Source organism: Dermacentor silvarum, chromosome 5, assembly GCF_013339745.2.
Source record: "Dermacentor silvarum isolate Dsil-2018 chromosome 5, BIME_Dsil_1.4, whole genome shotgun sequence".
Taxonomy (NCBI): domain Eukaryota; kingdom Metazoa; phylum Arthropoda; class Arachnida; order Ixodida; family Ixodidae; genus Dermacentor; species Dermacentor silvarum.
Window position 1 is genome coordinate 12677197 of NC_051158.1, and position 24018 is coordinate 12701214.

General features: G+C 46.4%; 1 protein-coding gene across 1 annotated transcript; it reads right to left on the reverse strand.

The window, feature by feature from the left end:
• Positions 1-2893: 2893 nt before the first annotated feature.
• LOC119452755 (receptor expression-enhancing protein 5) lies at positions 2894-3445 on the reverse strand. Its single transcript, XM_037714705.1, has one exon. It carries the CDS (start codon positions 3443-3445, stop codon positions 2894-2896), a length of 552 nt encoding a protein of 183 aa, XP_037570633.1.
• Positions 3446-24018: the final 20573 nt, after the last annotated feature.

The following is a 24018-nucleotide window of genomic DNA, read 5'->3' on the forward strand; positions in this document are numbered from 1 at the left end:
AAGAATTATAGCGCCGTCTGTTGGACGCCGTTTTACTCACAGACGACAGTAAAGGTCGGTGATGGAATATGCAACGTCACCACTCGCCGCTCGATGGCGGGAGAGTTGAACTGCGCCTAAGGTATGCGGACCCTTCAGCCGCGATTTTCTCTTAAGCCAAGTCTTTTTCTTGGCACGAAACAAGCGGTGCGAAGTTTCTTAAATAGTATTTTAACAGTCCACGTTTACTTATTTATCTTTATTGTCCTTTTAAGAATGCTCTCCGAACCATCCAACGACCATCGTATCTAAGTTTATTATTTTCAGCTCATACGTTTTTTTTATCCGCTAATATAATTTTTTATTCATGCTATTTGGCTTTTTTACCGCGTAACCAACAGCGTATTATTTATTTGACTTCACTTGTTCCCGAAGTTTCAGCATTTGAAGCTACAAGACGTTTTCGTTTGTTAGCGACTTTTTGAAGTAATCCTTGGAAAGATTCTTGGATCCTCCGTCTGTTCATCCGTGCGTTCGCAATATCGCTGAATGCCTTGGGTTGTTGTAGTTGATGGAGGTATATTCCAAAGCATACACATTCGGAACTCTCCCTCCCCTTCTGACTATAGTCATCAAGTGTTGACGTGGCCGGAGCGGCGGTCGCTGGCACCTTTGAGTCGGTTCCCGACTCAAATGACTCTGGTAGCCAAAGGATATCTCGCCCCATTTCTGCATCACCACTCGGGACCAGATATCAAATAAGGCACTCTTGAAGAACACCCCGTCTTCACGTTTCTGCCTTTGCTGGGCAGTGTAAGAGGCTCCTATATACCTACTTCCTCCAGGAAGTTGCCAGCTCTCACTTACCACGTTGCCACGAATGAAAGGCCGAGTTTTCGCTGAGCAACGAGGGCTCTTCAATGGGCGCGGCTCAAAGAGCGTGAAAGACGATGTAAACACTCTCAGAGCTCTGTCACTGAATCGTAGACCACCATGCCGCCCTTTTGACGGTGCCCTTGCAGTGTAGCTTCGAGTAGGCTCTGCGCCTTCTACTCTCTATCCAATGGGACAAAAACGAGCTTCTGATCATATTGCTCTCGCCTCTTTGCTGCCTCAAACGGTCTTCTGAATGTTCTGGTCAAGACATTCGCTTTCCTAGGGTACACGGTTTCTCTCTATTTACTTATATTCTCCGTAGAATGACTGCGTATGAGACTACAATGAGAAAAGAGATGTTACTTGGATCGGCTTCACTAATCCACACCAACTGTAATCCGCTGACCATCGCTAAATAATGAATTAATACGCATTCTTTTAATCAACTAGTGTCCACAGTGGCACCTGCCAGAGCGTGGCTGGCCAGCTGCACGTGGAAATTCATCTTTCCGTGCCGCAGCTTACTTAATTGGTAAAAATCTGACGTTTCACTTGCCAAACCCATGATGTCATTAAAAGGCACGCCGAGGTTGGGTACAACGAATTATTTTGAGCGCCTGCGGTTCTTTTGCGTGCTCCTAAATCTAAGTACGCGTGCGATTTTGCACGCCGCCCATATTGGAATGCCTCCGCAGCCACCGGGATTGAAACCGCGACCTCGCGCTCAGCAGCGCAGCGCCATAGCCCATAATCTCCCACGGCGAGTGCACGACGTACGTCTAGCAAACTTATCAGAATGCAATAGCCTCAAGCGCTTTCGTGCGCAGCAAATTTCGCCGTTCTCTCTCTATATTTATGTCCCGGAGGAAGCCAGATTTTTTTCTGATCTTCGGGGCTGCCTCATCCCGGATAGCAGGCGAGTGTTTCTTATTGCGAAAGGGAAGCTCTCGGGTGATAGGGATTGTATCGGTGGGATGTAACGTCCCAAAGCGACACTAAAGTACTTCTCAATTATGAGCTCACACGCACGTTCGGCTGCGGCGGAGAGAACGACGTCACTGATGGTACGCCCGCAGTCCGCCGTGGTCCCTTGCGTTCGATGTCTCGAGTTTGCTCGGCGGCGTGGTTAGCAGTATTCGCCCGCAATTGCCTCTCGCGATTCTGCGAAGTTGCTTCAAAATTAAATCTGTCCGACACAGAAGTCACGGAGTATAAGCACCCGACACAAAAGTCCAGATTATAAGCACCTGATATTTTCCTGGCGTAGCGAATCCTGTAACGCAAAGATGCTTGAGGTCTCTCTCACCAAATTACGTTGCCGTATACCCTCCCTAAATTTCTACTTACACAGGTCGGGTTTGGTTCCCCCCCTTAAGCAATGGCTCATACCCCCGTAAAGGCGGCCTCCCCATTTCGACGAGACAAGTGAAATTCTACGCTGGAATAATAAGCGGCAACGGAGCCAGCTGTGGAAGCAGACGACGACGACGAACGCGGGCGCAGTGGCACAAGCATATGCCGAGCACGAGCACGAGCCAACGAGCCAGCTGCGGAAGAAGACGACGACGCTCGAGCCAATGCTGATGATAGTTTTCTGTGGACAGGCGATTTCGCCTAGCTATAAAAAAGCCTCGCTTTAAAAAAAAAAGGAAGAAAAAAAAAGGTGCGGCCTGCCGCGTGCATCGAAAACTGCGTGATCCGCCGTGGCTCCACCAGTCAAGGACTGTTGTCGGGAAACAAAGTAGAAGCGTCAGGAACGCACTCGAAACGCCGTCGCCCGTGGAAGCCGACCTTTTTCTTTTATCCAGTGGCCCTGTCAGTTGCTGTACTATCAGATTAATTATATAGGAATGGCACCCATACCTTGAGCGTAACCCGTATTCACGAAGCGAGACGTCACTGTGAAATTTTTTATAGTGCCACGAATTTTACATAATCATTCCATGATCTTCATCATCAGACCGGGCGCCCACTTTTCCGAATGGTTGCATGTAGATGCCGAGGTGGCCAACGTCGGTTGTCGCGGGGCCAGGTGCGACTACTTGCGCATCTTGCGGCTCGTGTCGGACAGCTCCTTCTTGCCGCCGGCGGCCGGAGCAGCAGCTGGAGCAGCAGCAGCAGGAGCGGCGGCGGCGCCGGCGCCCTCCCTGAATATTTTGCCGGCGAACACCTTCCGGAAGATCATGTTGGCACCATTGGCCTGCACGGGCGCGGCGCACCAGGCGAGCAGCAGCATCTTGATAATGTAGATCCGCTTGATGTAGCGGTAGATGCCCACGAACAAGAAGTTGAAGAAGACGTTGACCAGGGCGTACACGATCCAGTAGGCGGTCCACTTCTGCAGCGCCAGGACGTCCGCTCGGTCGATGGCGCGAATGCTGCCCAGCATGGGCCATGCCGTCGAGATGAACACGGTAGTCTTGGCACCGAGCATGTTGGCCAGGAAGCCCACGGACACCAACGCCACCACGCCGTAGACGAACTGCTCACGCTTGATCTTGGTCTTGCGCTCGACGCCGTCCAGGACGTCGCCGATCACTCCACGCTCCCGCAGGACGCGGCCAAGCTCCTCGTTCAGCTCCTGGGCCATGGTGAGCGTCCGCTGTCCGGTGGGCGGTCCGATGGGCTGTGGAACGGCGCCGCGTGTGGTGCGAGCCGAGAGCGGTCCGTTGGCTGATGATGATGATGGTAACGATGATGAAGCGTCAATTAATGGCGCATACCCACTGTAGTGGATGGGCCACTGGCAGTGAAGGGCACCTTGCTTGCTTGCTTGCTTGTTCCTCACTAGTGACGCTTCACCACTACGGGGGATTGGCCAAGAAGCCGGTAGTTAAGCTTAAAGGGTAGGGGAGAAAGAAAAACCTAAACGAAAAAGTAAATGAGGGTGAGGTGTAACGTTTATAATAGTTAGGAAAAAAATTTACCTGGCAGGATACAGAAATAAAAATCATTGCAATTATACATAAACGGCAAATTTTGTGGTGTTTTTTTCTGCTATAAGAATAATTTCGAGCACACAATCAGCGATTTAATGAGCTTATCCAATTATTGATTTCGAGAATTAACATGGTAGCCTTTACGGAAGCGGCCACAACCAACGCCGTTCACCTCGTCTTCTACATATAACCATTCCGAAAATGGGCGCCCGATCTGATGACGATGATGATGATAATGGAATGAATAGGTAAAGCACGCGTGGCAATAGAAACAAATTCATCAGCATTCCAACTGTTACGGAGAATATTTGTTCACCGTAAAGTTGGCAAAATTATCGATGACGCGGCTCGCCCACGAGCTGACGTCAATTCGGGTCAACTACGTCAATTGGGAGGGGGTGACTGAAAGCACAGTGGAGACAGGCAGCCGCTGCGATTGGTTGTGATGCACATTTTTTAAACCTTATAATAAATTACACGCTTTACGCGGAGCGCTCAAATACGTCACCTAATGGTCAGAAGGACCTGCGCTAACGACGATGTACGTTTGTACAAAATCGTTTCAGGGTCCCTTTAGGCAGTCAAGACATTTCGACCCGTAGGGTTTGAACTCTGTAGTAAAGAAATGGACCCTGGACATATTTCATTTAGGTTATGTTAAAAAGACGCGTTTTTATATTGTTCTTCCCCCTTTGTGTGGAAGGCTACCGGGTAGAGTAAACTGGGCTAATCCTGGGAGAAATGTATTCTAATCAGAGCACGGAAATATGTGGTGTCCAAATCCACGCCTCATCGATGGATCTCCCAGAATAACCGAAGCGGATAGCGACGGCTTTGCTTTTAGTGGCGGCATAAGCCGGAAGCAATTGCAGCCCCGGAAACACGTCACGGTCGCCATGCTATAAACAACAGGCCTCGGTGCGCCGATCCCGATAGCAGTGCAGGACGCGCGTCCTCCCAAAGGTCTTAATGCGATTCTTAACGTGCGCCAACCCTGCAGCATTGGCAACGTCAAGGCACCTAAACGTGTCACAGCGTTAACTAGCAGGAATAACCAACAGTTGTGACCAATAGCATAATATATCAACGCAGGTCTACTGGGAAGCTACCGCTTGATTTAGGCAGCCGTCTTCCGATGCTGTATTCTTCTTCTTCTTCTTTCTGGGTTTTTACGTGCCAAAACCAGTTCTGTTATGAGGCATGCCGTAGCGGAGAGCTTCGAATTAATTTTTACCACCTGGGGTTCTTTGAAGCGCACTACAACGCAAACACACGGGCGTTCTTGCATTTCGCCTCCATCGAAATGCTGCCGCCGCGGCCGCCGTGGTAGTTCAGTGGCTAAGGTGTTGCGCTGCTGAGCACGAGACCGATGCTCTCTGCGCAATTATTATGAGACAATTAGGCAATGAGACCACATGCATTGCACAGTGTGTTCCACGTTGGTGATTAATGCAAGACATGACCCGAGGCTCGGAGTTCGTAAATGTGCGAGAAGTCGATTGTATTAAGGAGAGCAGGAAAATAAAGAAAAGAGGGGGGGGCAAAGTGAACTCAACTTCACTGCCATTGGCGGTACTACGGGAACGTCAACTCCAATTACCGAAGGAATGGTGGAGAAAAAGTAGGAACTGCAACCACAATCCAGACCAAGCACACTAACAAAACCGACGACGTAAGCTCATGGCTATATACGAGAAAATGTCCCGAAAATGACCCGATGCTGCGGGATGACGGTGGACGAGTCGCGGTCGTGGTCAAGGCTGATGATCAAAAATGAATGGGGAGCTATCACGTCTATCCCGGAATCCCTGGAGTGTTAGTGCAAAGATCGGCGTCCTTACGCTTCTTCCTGTATACCTCCCGAGCTTTCCTTGTGCACTTTGTATTGCGTTTGCCTAGAGCAGTGATCCGGAATGCGATCCGCATGCCCCCTGGGAGAGGCGAGGAGAAACGCGGTATCCGGGTTCCTCCTTCCCCTCTTCGTCGCCTCCTACTTCTTCTGGGACTGATGTATCTTCCACGCACCGCTCATCGGTCATTGAGCTTCGCTGAAGGGGGAAGAGGGTTTTAGGGCAAGAGAGGAAACATTTCATATTTCCATTTCCCCGGGCCAACCTTGCTCCCCCCCCCCTTTTTTTTTTTTTTTTTGATAGATGACTTCGAGCTCTCGAGAAGAGCCTTGGGGATGACGAAACGCCTCGGTGTTTACCGATGGTTTCAACGTCACGTCGCATGTCACGAGCCACCGCCGCGGTCTCGCGTGAGTAGCGGGTGAGCCGACACTAAAATGCAGAAAAGTGTCCAATGGCGCTGCTATGACACTAAGTGAAAAAACAATCTAATAACGATATGAAATCAGAAGAATCGAAACGTGAACTGTTTGTGTACGAATGTGTTCTTTTCCGCTCGAATAAACTAACAAGAATAGAAACATGCGGGAGGAGGACGAGAGGGGGAGGGCGGGGGGGGGGGGGGGTAGGTTGATACAGGAATCGTGAGAGGATGCTGTCGGGATAAAAACGGCAGAAGTTTACGGATCGCTCATTTTACGCGCAAGCGCCTCCTGTGCTTGCTTAGTGCAAACCATTGGGGTGTGCGTGTTTTCTCGCTCGCGCGCGCGCGCACGTTTGTGTGTGTGTGTGTGCGTGCGTGTGTGTGTTCGCGTGTGTGAGTGAGTGAGGTGTATTGTGCGTATTTTTGCTTCTATGTTTGTATTTGTGCATGACTCGGCGCACGTGTTTTCGCAAACCGTTGGAGTGGGCGTGTGCATTAGTCTGCAAAGCTGGATTCGTATACACGTGTGCTCGCTACATTTGTGCTGCAGGTATATAACTCATCCGCGTCGAGCTTTGTGATTACGATGACAGTTTCATGTTTGTTAACCAAATTTGCAGGACATTGGCCCCCCTCGGCTTAGAATATGACCACAGAACTATGGTTATTATTTCAGAGTAAGCACGATAGGTCAGGCAACGACCAAATCACGCAAATCAATCTGCAACAATTTTGTAAAACGTGTTCTTCAGTACTTTACGCATTAAGGCTACCAGAAGAATTCCGATTAACAAGCGGACAGCCTTCAAGCACAAGCGCACGTGCACACACACAGGCAAAAACGCACACACACGCACACACACACGCACATACACACACGTACACACGCAGACGCGCGCACACACGCACGCGCGCACCTATATACCTACTTATGAGTAACGTATGAAGTGAAAGGCCGCAAAAACCAACACGCCCAACCATTCATCCTAAATACTTATGAGCGTTCAGGTAAGTTGGTATCACGTGTAATTCCGTTGGTTTTTGAGTCCACTATATTTATATTGCGACTGAGTTCACATGACCCCGTGGGAACGTGACTGTGGATCGACCTAGCGAAGAGAAGCCTATTCTTCTTAAAAAACGACGTACAGCGCGAACGGACAAGGACTGATAGTGACGACAAACACTGCGCTGTGTTTTCAGCGCAGTGTTTGTCGTCTCTATCAGTGCTTGTCCTTTCGCGCTGTACGTCGTTTTTTTTTTTTTTTTTACCATGAATTACCAACTAGCCCAAGCAACCACCCTCGTCCTATTTTCGGTTAGTGCGAGTCTGTGACTCCGTAAACTCGGGGAGTCGAAGTGCGCATGCGTCCGAGCGCCCGGGCTGTTAAATTGAACTATCCAGGGGGTATTTTGGTGACTCTGATTCGTAGTAAGTTTAGTGGAGTCTGATTTCCGAAGAGCTGGCATGTTATTGAACTGGGCTGGCTATCACTTTGGTCAATGTGAATCTGAGTGAGCCCTGTGCTAAAGGCATATACAGTGAGTGAGCCTGAGTGAGCTCCGTTTGTTTTTGCCGACCTTAGTCAACACTCTTAAAAATGTTTGCGCACTTTGGTACTTATCTTGTTCCTCAACAATCATCTTTATCTGCCTTGCTTGCGTGTCCTTTCTTGAAAACTCTGCGCTTGCTACGTTCCTCTGGAGAATGCTATGTCACGCTGATGACGCGCATGCCATTCGTGGCTTGAAAGTACAGGGCACGCTGCGTTAGAGAAAGGAAAGGCGCGCCAAACAGATCATGATTCTTGATGTGGGACAAGTTAGCCCTCAAAAGGTGTGAACTTTTCAAGAGTGAACAAAGATTGTACATAATCCGTCGTTCTGTGATGTATAGAAAGAATGAAAGCTCTTCATAAAATGTTGAGGCGGTTATTGCATGCTTCACCTTTTTATTTTTATAGACGCCTTATGTCGAGTCATCATCTCATCAGCGTTGACATGATGTCGGAGTAGGTAGTTATGCAGGACCAATGTGGAAGGAAACACCTTATTAGAGCTCGAGACTGCTCAAGTGTACTTGTTACTTCCAACCCAGACAGAAAGCACTTTTTTTGTCATAAGAGAATAAATTCTTGTAGTATATTGGGGCACACAGCTGTAAGCAAGACATACGTTGTTTTGGTCTCAGTGACGTAAATTCCCGTCTAGCGATAATGACTTGTCATCTCAACGAACCTGATTCTATCGGAATCGTCGTCTTCCGACAAGACCAGTACTGCCGTGCCGACAGGAAAGGTTTGTTGACTTGATGCGACTACCGGCCTATAAGAGAAATCTCATCTTTCAGAATGTCGCCAGGTGTCTTTTGAAGTTACGAGTTAAACTAAAAAGTACCCTGTGGCATTTCCTCGAGCGCGATGTTCGCTTAGCGTGCTTCAGTGAGTGATCTACTAATTCACGCTTCTGCAATAATCGAGGTTTGATTGTTGATGAGGTACTTGTTTTCATATTGGCGGCCCTCAAACTGCTTCCATCTCTTAGCCCATTCCCAGTCATCATCGACTGGCCAGCAACCATGAGGTAGTTGAGAACTGCAGGAACCACTAATTGAACCAGCACCGAAAAAAACAGAAATATTTCAAGTCCACCTCACGGTTATCGACGGGCCGGGTTATCCGCTTATGTGTGTCGTATTAGTTTGATCATTACATTTATAGTGTTCACTTTCGCGCTTTTATTGACGTCATTAAAATACGCCTATAAAAGCGGTCCTATAAGCAACAAATGAAAAGAGTACGAAAAAATGTAGCACAGACACAAAAACATCGCAGAACGCGTTTGCTTGTCCATATCTCCTGGCTTATTTTTCAAAAATTTTATTTACGCTCTTTAAGGTTATTGCCTATAACAAAACAACTCGCTTAACAACATGTCTCAGTCCTATAAACACAGCCAGAAAAGAATTCTTATGAGACACATGACTTACCAGGCTCGGCCTTGCAAGTTCACCGATTGACTATATGGGGCACCGCTCACAGTGCTATGAATTTACTAAAGTTTGGCAAAAAGTAAAATGTAGCGCCAGCGTTTACTTTCATGCGAGACGCTGTTAAGAGAGAACCTCGAACTGGGGCACTCGCTCACACGATTGGCTGAAGTCAACTTAATTTTCTACGGCTCCGCAGGCTTTTATTGTGACGTCTTGTTCCAGTGCATGTAGCCAGCCTGCCATGGGGCAGCTAATATAGGAGCAAATATCCGCGGCTGCTTGGTTCCAGCGTTTCGCATTATTTCTGTCTCCCCCGGTGCTCTAATTGCCAAAAGAGAGGAAATATTTGCCGTGCGCTTCGACGCGCGGAAGCAACTGAGAAAAAACTAAAGAAATGTAAGAGCAAAGAACCTTTCTTCTTCGAAAACTGGGCCGTCATTGTTATTTGCGTACGGGAAATTAAAAGCGTAGCACCGCCTGCCCTATTTTTTTCTGCTTCATCAGTAATTCATCTTCATTGCTTCCTTCCTGTCTTTTTTTTTTGTGCTTTCTATCAACATGCAACGGCCCGAAACGCGGATGGCGTCTGTATGGCAGTTGCAAACTCGCTTGGCTTTTTGTTCGTTAGAGCTTTTCGTCGTTTGGAGGCAAATACATTATGATCTCGTGCTACAGCGTTTTGGCTTCGCCAGATCTCATAAACATTTATTACTTGCGAGCAGTCTATCGTATCTGCGCACAAATTAATTGCCCTCGTTAGCTCCCGTCCCCTTGTTTGCCCGCTCATGTGCTGCCAACGCTACTGAAGGACACAGATGCACCGCTTCATTAGTAATTATAATTAATTGAGCTTCTAATTATCACTAGAAAAACAAGAATGAATTAGTTCGAAGATGAGAGCCTAGCTGCGTCGCGATAAGCCTTATTATGTGTGTGCAAACATATCTTGGAACGATAATGCACAAAATGTTCAGCGTTGAAATAAATCGAGTAAGCGACACACACGCGTAGGTAGCCATATATGCAAATGAGCTCTTGTAGAAAATTTATGACAACCACAATTTTCTTAACAACCAGAGAGCTATTGGCAGAACACACCAGATTGTACAAGAAAGTAACAAAATCACAAACTGACCCGCCGTGGTTGCTCAGTGGCTGTGGTGTTGGGCTGCTGAGCACGAGGTCGCGGGATCGAATCACGGCCACGGCGGCCACATTTCTATGGGGGCGAAACGCGAAAAAACACCCGTGTACATAGATTTAGGTGCACGTTAAAGAACCCCAGGTGGTCCACGTTTCCGGACTCCCCCACTATAAGACGTGCCTCGTAATCAGATCGTGGTTTTGGCACGTAAAACCCCGTAATTAAATTAAAATCACAAACTTTCCATGCGTCACAAGACGTGCCGAAGTATAAGTGCCACATTTACGCTATACGTCAAGACTGGCTCACGCATGAGCACGACTAAGCAATCACTACGCAAAGTGCCTCGAGCGGCTAGTCGCGCGCCAATTTTGCGTCTATTCGCGGGTTTCTTTCACGCTCGGAAAAGCAATTTTATGTAGCACGTATTGAGCAACATAAAGCAGTATCGGGAGTTTTTGGTGTTGCTCTACAATTTTCTCAATAACACTTTTCATCTAGTTATACTATTTGAAAAGTTGATTTATTATTTAGAGGCTATTTATGTAATTAGGCGAAATGCAAAAAAATAATCTGAGTATCTTCAAGCGACGGCAAACAATACGTTGGTTCTTCTGTCTAGCAACGTGGCACTTGGTGCATGATAGCTGGCACACCCTGTGTATATATATTGCTACGTGTCAGTCGAAAAAAAGAGCGGCCTCTGGATACAAACATCTATATATATATATATATATATATATATATATATATATATATATATATATATATATATATATATCAGAAATGCAGTCGGCGCGTTCTCTCAACACAAAACCACACAAAATTTGCTGTTTATACAGAATTACAATTATTGTTATTTCTAAATCTGCCAGGCAAATATATTTCTTAATTATAATAAACGGAATGCAGCACCTTCGTTTACTTTTTTCGTTTAGGTTTTTCCCTCTCACCTTAACCTTTAACTGCGGGCTTCTTTGCCAAGCCACAAATTAGGAACAAGCAAGCAAGCGTTCTCTTTATTGGATTTCGCATTCCCACTGCCGCCCGATTCTTGGTCTATCCCCCTTAGTGGGTGCGAACCATGACAGAGATACATCATCATCATCATCATCCTCATTTTCACCGTTTCACTGGAGAGGCCCCTTCCTGGTGTGCTCTCTCGAGGGACGGCTGGATTATGGGGCGTTGATTGACCTAGGCACACCAAAGTGACGTCTGCTTTTTTTTCTCCCGGCCAGGCAAAAACACTGCCTGGTTGGCTTCTCTTGCACCTAACGAGTATCCAATTGAACTTCTCTTGCGCAGCGGACTGACCAGCGTTCCCGTGGCCCTGGTACCGTCCAATGGAGAGTCAATTCGAATGAAAAGCCCCAAATTCATTCAGGAAGAGCTTCAGCAGGCGACACCTCACTACCAACTGATCCCTGAAGTGCGGCAGTTTGGTCGCAGTGGCATTCTCTGCTGTTCGCCAGACCGGGCCTGTATCACTGACCTTAAATGTACAGCGTTTGTCTCACATCCGGTGAGCTCCTTCATTCCTACTTACTTATAGCTTGTGTTAAAGGGCTAGTTCATGGGGTCGACTCGAGCCTTTCCTCTTCATTAACGTATAAGCAGTCAAGACGTCTATACCTCATGGTTCAGTTCTATCGCCATTGCTGAGTGCGATACCTTTGAAACAAGATGTTCATGTGTACTTATACGCCGACGACATCGAATTTTTTGCTGCATTGGTGAATTTACATGGGTTGTACCAAACTCTACAGTCCTGTATGAGTAGCCTATAATTGTGGCTTGATGGCATTAGCTTCTCTCTTAATATCAGAAGCGCCATCCTAGTTTTCCCTCAATGTGTCCCTGTCCAAATTTCGATTCTTTATCGACAAGAGAGTATCCCGCAGGTGAACTCACTTAATTATTTGGGTCTAATTTATACCGAAAAGCTTAACTGGAGTCCGCATGTGGTACATATGGCCTCAAATGGAGCACGCGCAGTAAAATTGCTGCGTAGACGTAGCAGCAATCAATCAGCATTACGTAAGCATGCGCTGATTATGATCTACTGCATGTATGTTCACCCGATAATAGAAATTGGCCGAGTTTATATATATATATATATATATATATATATATATATATATATATATATATATATAATCAGTGAAGCAAAGATTAACAGGAGCCGGTACAGAAATAGTTCAAAAAATTAAGCACGTAGGAGGAAAAACATATAACAGGACATTACTGTCGTTTCGGCCGGGCCTATATAGCACCTCTGAAATTATGATTACTATCCACTGAGTAATATTAGTTAAGTCGACAAGATGGACGGCTGTTTCGCCAGTTATACCAAGACGTGAATTCTACCCACCAAGACATTCTCTGTACAGATCTGTTCATTGGTTATCAAAGGGATGCTCTTGCGAATGTGTTCGAGCTCGTTGATGAATTGCAGGTATCTTTAGCCTCCAAGAAGACTATTCAAGGAAAGAAGACTATTGTTAAAGGACATCGGAGAGCAAGTTTAGGGGCAGTGTTGACTATTCGGCAAAAATTTCTGAAGCGTTTAACGGTATCAACCGCCACCTACAGGGCTAAGATACCGCCATCGTAATGCACACAGATGCCATCAAGACTTTCCTGGAGAAGCTAGGCTCCTTGGAAGAGAAAAGTTAAAACGAAAAAGCAGCTTCCATCCAACTTCTGAATGGGTACGTCAGTCAAAACCACATGCAATGGAGTTGAAATATGCAACATTTATCAAGCCTGCTATAGGAACCTCATCCTGCTATAAGAACATCAGTGCATCTGATGGACGAGGAATTAACATTGCTCGCTCTTGGTTAAAGTTTCTACGCCCCCCCCCCCCCCTCCCCTCCTCCTTCCACCTACCCCCGATGCGTTTTTTGGAGCGATTTCTTTTAAGCCACTAGCACGTACCGGTGTTGCTGTAACTCCCTCCAGTTTGTCATTGTTTATGTCGTGATAACTACTCGCTCGTTTGGCTATCGTTTTTAAATTTTCAGTTTTGTTCAAAACATTCGGTGTCAGCACAACTGCAATAACGCTCCTGGTGGTCGGTTTCTCAATATACGTTCAATTGCAAGCAAGTTCCATGGTAGGGTTGGGGGTACTAAAAGGGGTCACATGCTCGAAAAGCTTGTGAAACACTGGCATATACAGTGAAATCAGAATGGCGGCGAGTGGCACTATATAATGACGTATTTTCATGGAGCCATGCTTCGTAAGGGAAACAGCGGATCTCATTTGTGATGTCACTGCTTCAAGTGCTCAGGCTTTGCGATGTGTGTATTTCCTGGTTGGCCATTACTTGGCGCCGAAGTTGGAGCCCTTGCACCAGCCGAAAGCCAATCAGAAACGCAATCATGCCGATACCCGTTTGCTTAAGCCGTCACTTGTGCTGCTGTTTGGAGCACCAGAGCACCGCTCACGGCCTCGATAGCCGACGCTTTGCTAACCGTTTATTTATGAACGAGTCTTGCCTGCGGGCCACTCCCCATAAATTATCTTTTTTGTTGCCACGTTTCTATACTGAGTACAAAGTTTCTTGCTAAGTGTCTACGGCTAACACTGAGTGACAGGCAGCAAGCTTCATTAGTTGGTTTGCAGCATGAACACACTGTTTAATCTTGGTGTCAATGTTTGTTGGCTTCTTATGTTTCATCTTGGTGAGACAGGCCTCGTGGCCCAACTTTAAGTTGCCAACTACTCCAGGCTCGTGAAACACTGATGACATTAGTTAAGAGGGCAGGATATATAGTTTTTATAATAAGTACGTCTGAACAACAGTAACGGGCGAGGAACACTTTGGGCACGTTACTCGCGTTCTTATGAAACCATGGGTTACAGGAGACAGACCGTTGCAACATCTCTTTCAGTGTGTTAAACCATCGAAGGTTCAAAGTTTAACTGGAACGAAAACGGGCGAGTATTAGTGGTTAGCTATCTGTATTAGAGAAGGCTTACCGCCTTGCTACACATTTCATAAGTTAAGCCACGGTAATTTGGTTTCGCACTAAGTAAAGTGTTCAAAAATACGTTAATACCCTACAAATCTGCGTTACGTTGGCGTTACAGGTTGCCACTTGAAGCCCCAATACTGCTATATACTTCAGACGCTCTATGGTGGAGGCTCCGGGTTAACTTTGACTGCCGGTTTTTTTTTTTATTTTTTTTTTATTTACCATAGTACATACAATGCATGGTGCACCAGCGCTCTTGCTTTTCGGCCTCGACTGAATGTGGTCGAAGGAGGTGGGAGTCGAACTCGAGACCTCATGAGCTACTGCGCCAATACAGCGGCTACGTGAAGTCTGTAGCAGAACGGTACTTTATATTCCAGCGCCGACTGCCATATCGGTGTTTTGTTTGGTGTCCTGTTCGATCTTTCCTTCTCCTCTTGACAGTTGTATACTGTAGCGTCGTGTTAGTGATCGACCACATCCATTTTGTTTTATTATTCTTGGTCATGGCGATTTTGGGGCCTTTTAGAAGGCGCCATATACTTCTCTTCCCTTAATTCATTAATGTGCTCGAAAAAAGTTTCAGACAAATAATACTGAAAACTATAGTGACAACGGTTCTGAAGTTAAAATACACACAACTAAGACAAGTGTTTCTGTGCAGTTAAAAAATATCAATTATTCAATAGTAAAGAGAACGTTGAGCGCGAAAATTTCCAAAACTGCCGCCACACGGGGGTTAATTCGCCCGATAACTACGTCACGGAAGCATCACATTCACAATGGTAACACAGCGGGAAAAACGTTTATTTATGGGATAAAAAATTGAAAGAAATGTAAATCAGTTGCTCCTTTGACCCCATTCATTTGACCTGCATTGGACATTTATGCGTTGAACGTGGTATGCGCTTAGGTTGTGTATCCTCTTGTGGAATACATTACACATTGCCTTCAACTTTCTTTTCAAAATTCATTCGAAAGTGATTACGCAAAATATTCATGCTCGGTATGAACTACTGTGCATGTAAAGAAGTGATTTACTCATAATCGTGTCATGCACTTTGGAGAAAATCGACACTGAATAGATCTAGACCTCTGTGTCGTCCCCAGACGGCCGAAAGCAACCTTGAGGTGCGTTTCTAAATCTCTGAGATTACGTGACAATACCGGGCGCAGCACCAACATGGCAATGTACTACACGTATTTTCGTCTTCATCTCTACGTCCAAGAAATGTAATGCAGTTTTTACCATAGCAAACATGACGAGATGGACATAGCACTTTTTTTCACGTACGTGGAGACGCGGTTCTTGCCATCTAACCTCGGTATATAATTTTTTTAATTGTTTTTCAAGTTCATAACTTAACAGTAGACAATAAAAACCACCTTGAGTACCGATTATATCCCATAGCTGTGTTTGGGTCTCAGGAGGATGCAAAAATAACGGCCGACATATCGGCGAAATATTTACGTTCCCAGTACACTCCGAACATTCAGGCTGATTCACTGCTCAATTTAAGAAAAGTGAATGGGTGCGCACTTTGGACCTTATCTTGGCCTCATACAATAATGGGAATCTATCCTGTGCGCCTTTCCTTTCTCAGATGCTGCGCGACCCATTCTTCCAGGTCACAAACTGCATGCGCGTTATCAGCATGGCATATCATTCTTTACAGGAAAGTGGCGAGCGCAGAGTTTTCGAGGAAGGAAACGCAAGTCAGACAGTTGATCGTTAAAGTATGTTGACGAGATAGGTTCCAAAGGGCGTAAATGTTTTTTAGAGTGCTCTTTGTCAGCAGCGTGGAAAAAAAAATAGACCACACGAAAAGGAATCAATTTGACATTTCGCGTTCTCTCTGAAGCAATCTTATTTGGCATCCAAAAGGTTCGTTCCTGCACGGTGTTCAGCTGCTTCTTCTGCAGCCAGCTTGAAGCATTGGCTGGTGTTCAAACACGGCTCGCAAGTTTCTTCCCGACGAATCCTCAGGTTCATTCAATGCCAGAAAAGAAACACATAGAGAAAACAAGATACAATAAGTCTAGCGCGATCGCCTTTCGAAGCCAAATCAGAGGTCACTGAGTTGACACTTCAGAGGAATCGGATCGCCATCAGGGAAAAGGAATCCGGGTTTCCCAACAAGTGGAAAGATATTTTTCTTCTCGGGTTTCCGAAGAAATCTCAGCTTCGGCTAATTTGCTATAAAGGCGCACAGTCAAAGAGATGCCTTCGATTTCGAAACCCCAACTCTGTCGAACCAAATCCGTGCAGTACGTGTTCTTAAAGCAAGAGCCGGCTTGAGATAAACCAAGCAGTACGAAATATTGCGCCCTGAAAGCTGCTGATTTGTCCAAGGATAACAGCGTTAACCTTACGACTGTCAAAAAGTTGAAGGCTAATGCACCTCTAGTTGAAGTCGAGGAAAAACAAGGCCTTCCTAGGCGAGTTGAGGGTCAGAAAGAGGTGCACGAAGCGTATCATTTATTGCGAAAGCCGCGCCGGAGCGACAACACTTATATAGACCAACTGTAGCTTGAATCGCCTTCCAACTTCTTCTCATCAGTTATACCACACCACCACCCCAACCACCACCACCACCACCACCACCACCACCACCACCACCATCATCATCATCATCATCATCATCATCAACAACAACAACAACAACAGCTTTGTCTTTAGGCCCTATCTTCGCGATCGGCTACCCAAAAAGGCTAGAAACAGTGGTTAGGAGCAGACATACCCGATACGAAAAAGTGGCGGTAACTCACCAAAGAAGGCATTGTCTTAAAAGAAATTACAGCGAACTTGTGCGATCTTGCAGGATCCCAAACCAATTTCCAGCAAAACCGTGGTTATTTCTTTTTTTATGACAGGTAGGACAGTAGCAATATAACAGCGAGCTTGGCGGCGCCACCCACCACCCCGTTCCAAAGGGGACGCTTCTAGCATCCATCCATGCTTGCAGCATGCACCGCATACGCGCGCACACTTCGTCCTTAGTCACGTGATTCTCTGAGTGCATGCAGGTAATGATGTCTGTCCTTTCTTACAACAGTGTGTACGACCAAAAAAATACTATAGCGCATTTTAGTATAGTGATGCGCTGGGGCGGAGGCTATATATTGTCACGTGTCTTGAAAAGTAACTGGCAACATTTATTCAGGGCAGTTCGCTCCTGAAAAACACGGCGGTGGCACCTGGCTGCAGGTGGCCTACTGTAGGTGGCAATATAGTATATGGCGCCCGCTGTCATGTGAATGCACGGCTAATTGAGAGTGCTAACTACTATGACACAAGCTAGGGCACGAGAGTAATGGTTGTGCTTATATAAGACTGTTGTTCTTTCTCAAACTGTGTTATGCAGACATCATGCGACTTGCAGTCTCTTATATGCATTGTGAGATGCGTGTGCTCAGTCACTTTTGTGGAATTCAAATGCTTCCTCAGCCCGGTGTTGAGACACCTGCTGGTTTGGCCAACACATGTATGCCCACACGAGAAAGGCACATTATACACTACTGAAGTTGAGAAAGAAACGAATTTGTTTACATGTTTAGCACTACAACTGGACCGATTGCTTACACCTGCAGTGCAGCTGCCAGTGTGTCGGAACAGAACGAAAACAAAAACGAAAAACGAAACAAAACGATATTTTTGACCGGAACCATAACGTAACCAAACCATTATTTATTATTTTGTTTCGGAGTGAAACCGAAATATTTTGATCGGTTTTCGGTTCAAGGGAAAAGTCAGCAATCCGAAACGATCGACGTCAGGCAACGTCAGAATTAGTGCGTATCTCAGGCAGGCCTTGTGCGAGCGATAGCCGGTCGAGTGCTACAGTAATCTAAGTCTGCCACTCGGTGCACTAGCAGATCGGCATCGTAGCAAAACTCAAGGCGTGCGCTAAGAGCTTATCGTTTCGTTTTCTACGGGTACAACGCTTTGTTACTGAAGTTTTATCCTTTGTTCGTGCTCCTTTAAGTTCGTTTTATCGGAAAACATTGCACAAACATGCAAAATTTGGAAATCGAACCCACGACCTCTCGGTCCGCGACGATAGATCGCCGAGCGTTTAACCCATTGCGCCACAAACGCATTTGCAGAGAGCTACACAGACGCGCCTTATATATCTAACACTCCTCCGTGTACCCGCGCTCTTGCTCGGGGCGGTGCCGCCGCCTACGAGCAGAAAAGAGAAGTACTGCATTATGACACTAAAGCCCGGGATACATGGAGCGAACTTTCTCGACGAACTTCACGCGTCAAGTAACGACGCGGCGACACGACGCAGGATGTTTGCTGTGTTGCAATACATGCGGCGAACGCCGCCGCGCGTTGGCCGCCGTGTTGGCGGCGGACCCGGCCGCCAGCTTCGAACTGAATTTGGCGTTGTCCTTGTAGAATTCACTTAGTTGGAAGCAAATGACTGCGTAAACGGCTTTCGCTTAGTCTCAGGCCGCTTCGACGACAGAGTATTATGGATAACCTTGAGTAGTTTTCGAGATCGCTTCTCGTTTCGAACGCGTCTAAGCCTAGCGAAAGAAATATCCGATGCCAGCGCCATCTATCGGGGAAGTCGGGAGATAGGCATGACGACAGCATGTGGCCTCTGAGATCAGAAGATTTCTGTTGAAGGTTGTTGTAGAGAGCTTGCACTGCTTGTCTGTTTCCTCGCAGATCAGCGGATATGGGATGTACAAATACAACGCGATTCCTGAGAGATCATACTAGGAACTACTCAATCGGTGCAGAGACATGCAGACACGGCAACACCAACGCGATTGCAGACGACGCGAAAAGGCACGCGCGCGCGAAACACCAGCATGCATTGCGACCGGAACTAGTGCCTCCTGATTGGCTGTCGTCCACCGCTGCGCGCTAGACGCTTCCGGCGGCGGCGTTCGCCCGACGAAAATGTTTGGACAGGCAGATCGGCTGCGGACGGCAAATTTCTTGACGCCGGCCGTCGGACGTTCGCCGCCCGACGAAGTTCTTCGCTCGGACGCCGGTTATTCACTCCATGTATTCCAGCCTAAACGCGCACCGACAGTGAACGCTTCGGTGGTCTCAGCACTACGATGCCTCGATGCCAGCTTTCGAAGGGACGCTGGCATCAAGAAGCACTACCAACGCCACCTAGGTGGCGTTCACCGTACTCAGCACAGCGGAGCGTGGCCTCCGCAACTAGCTCTGAAAATGTTTCTGAAGTTGATCGCGGAGGCTGCAATTACGACGCGCTGTACGCGCTGATTTGACTCGGTGACGATTCAGTTACGTGCTTTGTCTTGCACGTTGTATTAGTGTGTCAGTTACGTGCTTCGTCTTTCGCGTTGTGCTAGCGTGTGCAGCATAGTGCAGCTTCCATATGCACGACGGTTGCTCATGGTCATCGACGTTGGTAGTCGTGATGGAGGAGACGTGCCACCAGGCGTCAGCGTGGGTGCATCAAAGCCTAAGGGCGCTTTAGCCACAAAACACCAATAGACATTATATATCAATGTGCAATAAACATTACACTACTTCTGTGAAGACACGTTTCACTTTCGTGTTCTATACCGATTCCTATATAAGAGGGATCAACCACATTTTTTTCCTTCTTTCCTTGCGCCACAACTCATTTGTTCAGCTATGCACCAACTCGCCCAACGCACTACCTTACTAAAGCATGCTCAGTGCCTTGACTAAAGGCACTTAGCATGATCTCAGAATTAAGAATTCACTTATTGAGAAAAAATAGTACTATTTTTTTATCGTTACTTTGCTTCGAAAATTTTTGCATTTCAACCAAAACCGTTATAAACCGTTAAGGTTATTTTTTTTTCGGTCCGGAGCACGACCGGAACGGAACTTTTTTCAATGGAACGAAACTAAGACCAGAACGAAAAACATTTCGTTCCGACACCCTGGCAACTGCTCAATCTTTCGCTACGTCTGCGCACAGCCGAACAAATGTTAGCTTAGCTTGTTTTTAGCTAAGAACACGACTTTGACGCCATAGCGTGAAGCTACGTTTTGTCAGCCTATGCGAAAGTAGTGGACACGTGCGGGACGACGGCCAACTTCATACTCTCGATAGCCCTCATAGTTTCGTCTGCTCCCTCATCTACTCCGTGTTTCTTTAACCCTTCGACCAATTTTTAAGTCGAAAGTCATAGGTGTCTATGTTGGCGGTGTCCTCGACGGTGCCTTTTTGGCGTTGACTTTGGCGAAACTGCGCCGGGAAGAAAAGTGGCTGACGCCTGCAAAAAAATGCTTCGGATTAATGTCACATTTCTCAGGGAGGTTCCTGGCAATTGGTGACTGGAACTTGTTACGGGTTCCTGTAAATGGTAACATTGAAAAGAAAATTTGGTACATTTCGTTCTTGGTGGGAATCGAACCCTGGCCTCCGAGGTGCGACACGAGCACGCTTCGCCCAAGCCGCGCGGCTCCACGGCTCGAGTTGACTAAAGCTGGGCCTAGTGCATGCGTCATTGCACACGTCACGTCACAGCCATCTCGCTGACTAAAGGTGTGGCCTAGTGCGGGCACTAACATGCTGCACTAACATGAGGCACTACGTTAAGTGTTCAAATGATGGCGTTCAGGGAGGTTGCCTTAGTGCCGCACGTGTACTTCCCATTGCGGCTCGATTATGTCTTGCAAGAAGTCTAGCCCCACGATTGTATAACTTAATGCATCACCAATGTGTCTTACAAAGAAGTTTAACCCCGATTGTATAACTTCATGTATTACCAAATGTGCAGCAGGCTTTCGCATTCTTGTGTTACAAGAGTGCCTGCTGAACTTTTTCCCCGCGTGTCTCGTAATGCACGTGTCTCGTAATCCAGTGTTTCACAATCACGTGTCCCACAATCACGTGCCTCACAATCACGTGCCTCACAATCACGTGCCGCACCATCGCATGCCCTTCTGCAGCCGCACGCCCACTACTGGGCTTCAACCGCAGTCTTAAGCTCCACTGCACATCTCGTTGCGTCCGGCCCCGCAGAACATTATTGTGAAACAGAGCATATGTGTGTCTTATATTAGGAGCTTTTTCATTTCTCTTTCTGAATGCGTAATCCCATGTTTGCTCTGATGATTACCTTGACAGGCACATCCGAAGTTAATCCTTCTCCACGAAAAATTATTCCTGTCTTGTAGTGCCGCGGCCTTGAACAAGACAGTTATGGCCGTCCTTGGCAGGGGATTCCCCGCTTTGGCCTATAGCAACAGACCTGCATTCCTGCACAAAAGAAAGAAACGCCACCCAAGAAATGTTAGAAAATGACTGGAGAAATTTGCAAACAATGGCAGATAACCGTACGGTAACGCATACGTGGAATCGACGTTCTTAAGCACCCAAAGTTTACAATATTCTGGTGTTAATAAGACTCCTCTATATATTTATGTTTGTACTTCATTTCTAACTCAATTTATATCGCTCTTGAGTTAGCACAACTACGGAAATGCTATGACTAAAACAGTGAAGCATGGCCATGCTGGATCTTTGGAACAACAAGGATCGCAATTCCCGCAAGTTGGTTGTCGTCGGTTTTGAAGATCCGGTGCCGACGGCGTTACGATCTTCTGCAACGAAGGCACAAGCGCTAAATATTCTCCAACATGTTCAGCTTTGTACACCTTTTTATACTACAAAAATCAACGAATGTCTTGACTAATATATCGAATAGTATAGCCCATGGCACTACTTGCCTGTGTGTTCTCCAGTGACCAACTCTGTGCACGTGGGAGACTCCAAATCGTTGCACGGTTTTCGCTAAACCGGACCGGAAGAACAGAAGGTTGCGCTTGGAGAGTACAGCTCTCTCTCTCTCTCTCTCTCTCTCTCTCTAAGTGAGCAGCACGACAGCGGCGTCCGAAGCATTTACTGCGCCTGCAGCTTCCCATGGCTGTCGTGTCCTTCTGCTGTACTGATTGAACGATCACCGAATCGTTCAGCCGAGAGCGCATTCTTTTTTCTTGTTCCATGGCTCGTTCCTCTTCTCCATTAGACTCGATCTATTGTCTGATGTTTTTGCTTTTTCTCTCTTCTTTCTCCGGGCCTTCTTCTGCAGCGAGGTTTTAGTTCGCCAACTTCTGCAATATATCCGTGACGTGGTTTTGCCAGCGGGCTTCTGGCTTACAAGTGACAAGGTTTTATTGTTGTCATTCTGGCATTAGAAAGGGCCCGTGCAAGTTGCAGTGATATATTGACGTCGCCAATAGACCTTAAGAAGTTTTCGGCAACCGCTAAACGCATACAATTGCCCTAGTCGGCAAATCACAATTGTTGTTTCTGGGTCCGTTTATTCACAGCAACGACTATCATGCAGACGAACAAACACTGCCTGTGTGATCAAGTGATTCAGCTCGTGTACTGAGTGGTCCGCTTCTGTTACGGCAAGCTATGGGGACCGCAGTATGCGAGAATCGCAGAACCATGCCCTCAAGGACGTTGTACAAACATGATAATAGTGCTAAGCAACACCTAATAGCCACTTCCTCCTATTTCGCATACACACACACAGCACTGAAACGTCGTAATTTTGTACGCGTATATATATATCACCACGACAAACAGCACTTTTTGAGCAATAAGTTTTTCCGTCGGCGTACCACACACACACACACACACAGAGAGAGAGAGAGAGAGAGAATTCCACACAAACATTGACTTATCGAGATCCACACACACACACTAATCAAATCTCGCGCGCAAGCCCACGACAACACGTTTGCTATAAGAGCAAGCAAGTTTAGATGACTTAACAAAATGGCGAGTTCGGCTAATTGGTTGATGATCATCGCGAATTAATACTCAGAACGACAGGGTTACATACGGACATAAAAAAGACTTCAAGCGTGAGTCTTTCGAAAACACTTAGCGTGGCATCGCCTTGAGGCATCGGAGCTACTCCTGAAATAGCACTTACGTTGCAGATCTCGACTTTCATGTTGATGAATTCACCAGACAAAAAATTCAACTTGCTTGTGGTGTTCATAGGCGTAAAGCTATACGTAGAAAAAAACTAGAGCAGGACAAGGGGCAGCTTGCAACTGCAGCTCATAAATAGGTAGTATTGACGTTACACTTCCCTCGAACTGTTTTAGCCGTTCAGGAAATGCTGCAGGCAGTCATTAAGGTCCATAAAGAGAAGTTCATTGTTGGTAGAGACAACGAAGACTAACTAACCGTAGTAGTAGTCAGGGTTCTGTGCAACTGATTGGATGTCCACATCTGTACCGACAAGGCCTTCTTTGGCCCCGGCAATGGAAGATCACGTTAAAAAGAAGGACCCCGTCAGGAAAAGGTACTCGGGGCTATCTATACATACAGTAATTGCTTCAAAACGATAATGTCTTTAACTTATTAATCAATTAGTGTGCTCGATAACACAATAAGTATAGTGACCGACTTCATTATTAATGAAAGGGCTGGCCCATCCTTCGTTCTTCTCGGCTCAATAAAGATCTCTTCAAGGAGGGTCTTTTACGTTGCAGTCCTATAACTACGGTACCCATAGCGATTCTTAACGTATTTCTTTTGCTTTTCTTTTGCTTTTCTTTGATTATTGATATTCTACATGCTGCTACGAGCTACGTCCTAGTTAAGGGATGTTTTAAGCCTCTGATATCTATTTCTTTTCGTATTTCTTAGTCGTCGGGGCTTATTTTTAATGTTTGGCATTGCCGGCCTTTTTATATCCTATATTTTAGGAATCTCATCCATTATTAAACAACCAGGAGGTCAACTATTACTATTGCAACAACAACAACTACTACAACCACGAAGACGGAAAGATTTGTTGCTCAGAAAGTCCGTTCTCTCGTGGTGGTCT

Bases quoted from the DNA above. Each gene is read 5' to 3' on its own strand.
- LOC119452755 (XM_037714705.1), bottom strand. From the start codon at position 3,445: ATGGCCCAGGAGCTGAACGAGGAGCTTGGCCGCGTCCTGCGGGAGCGT.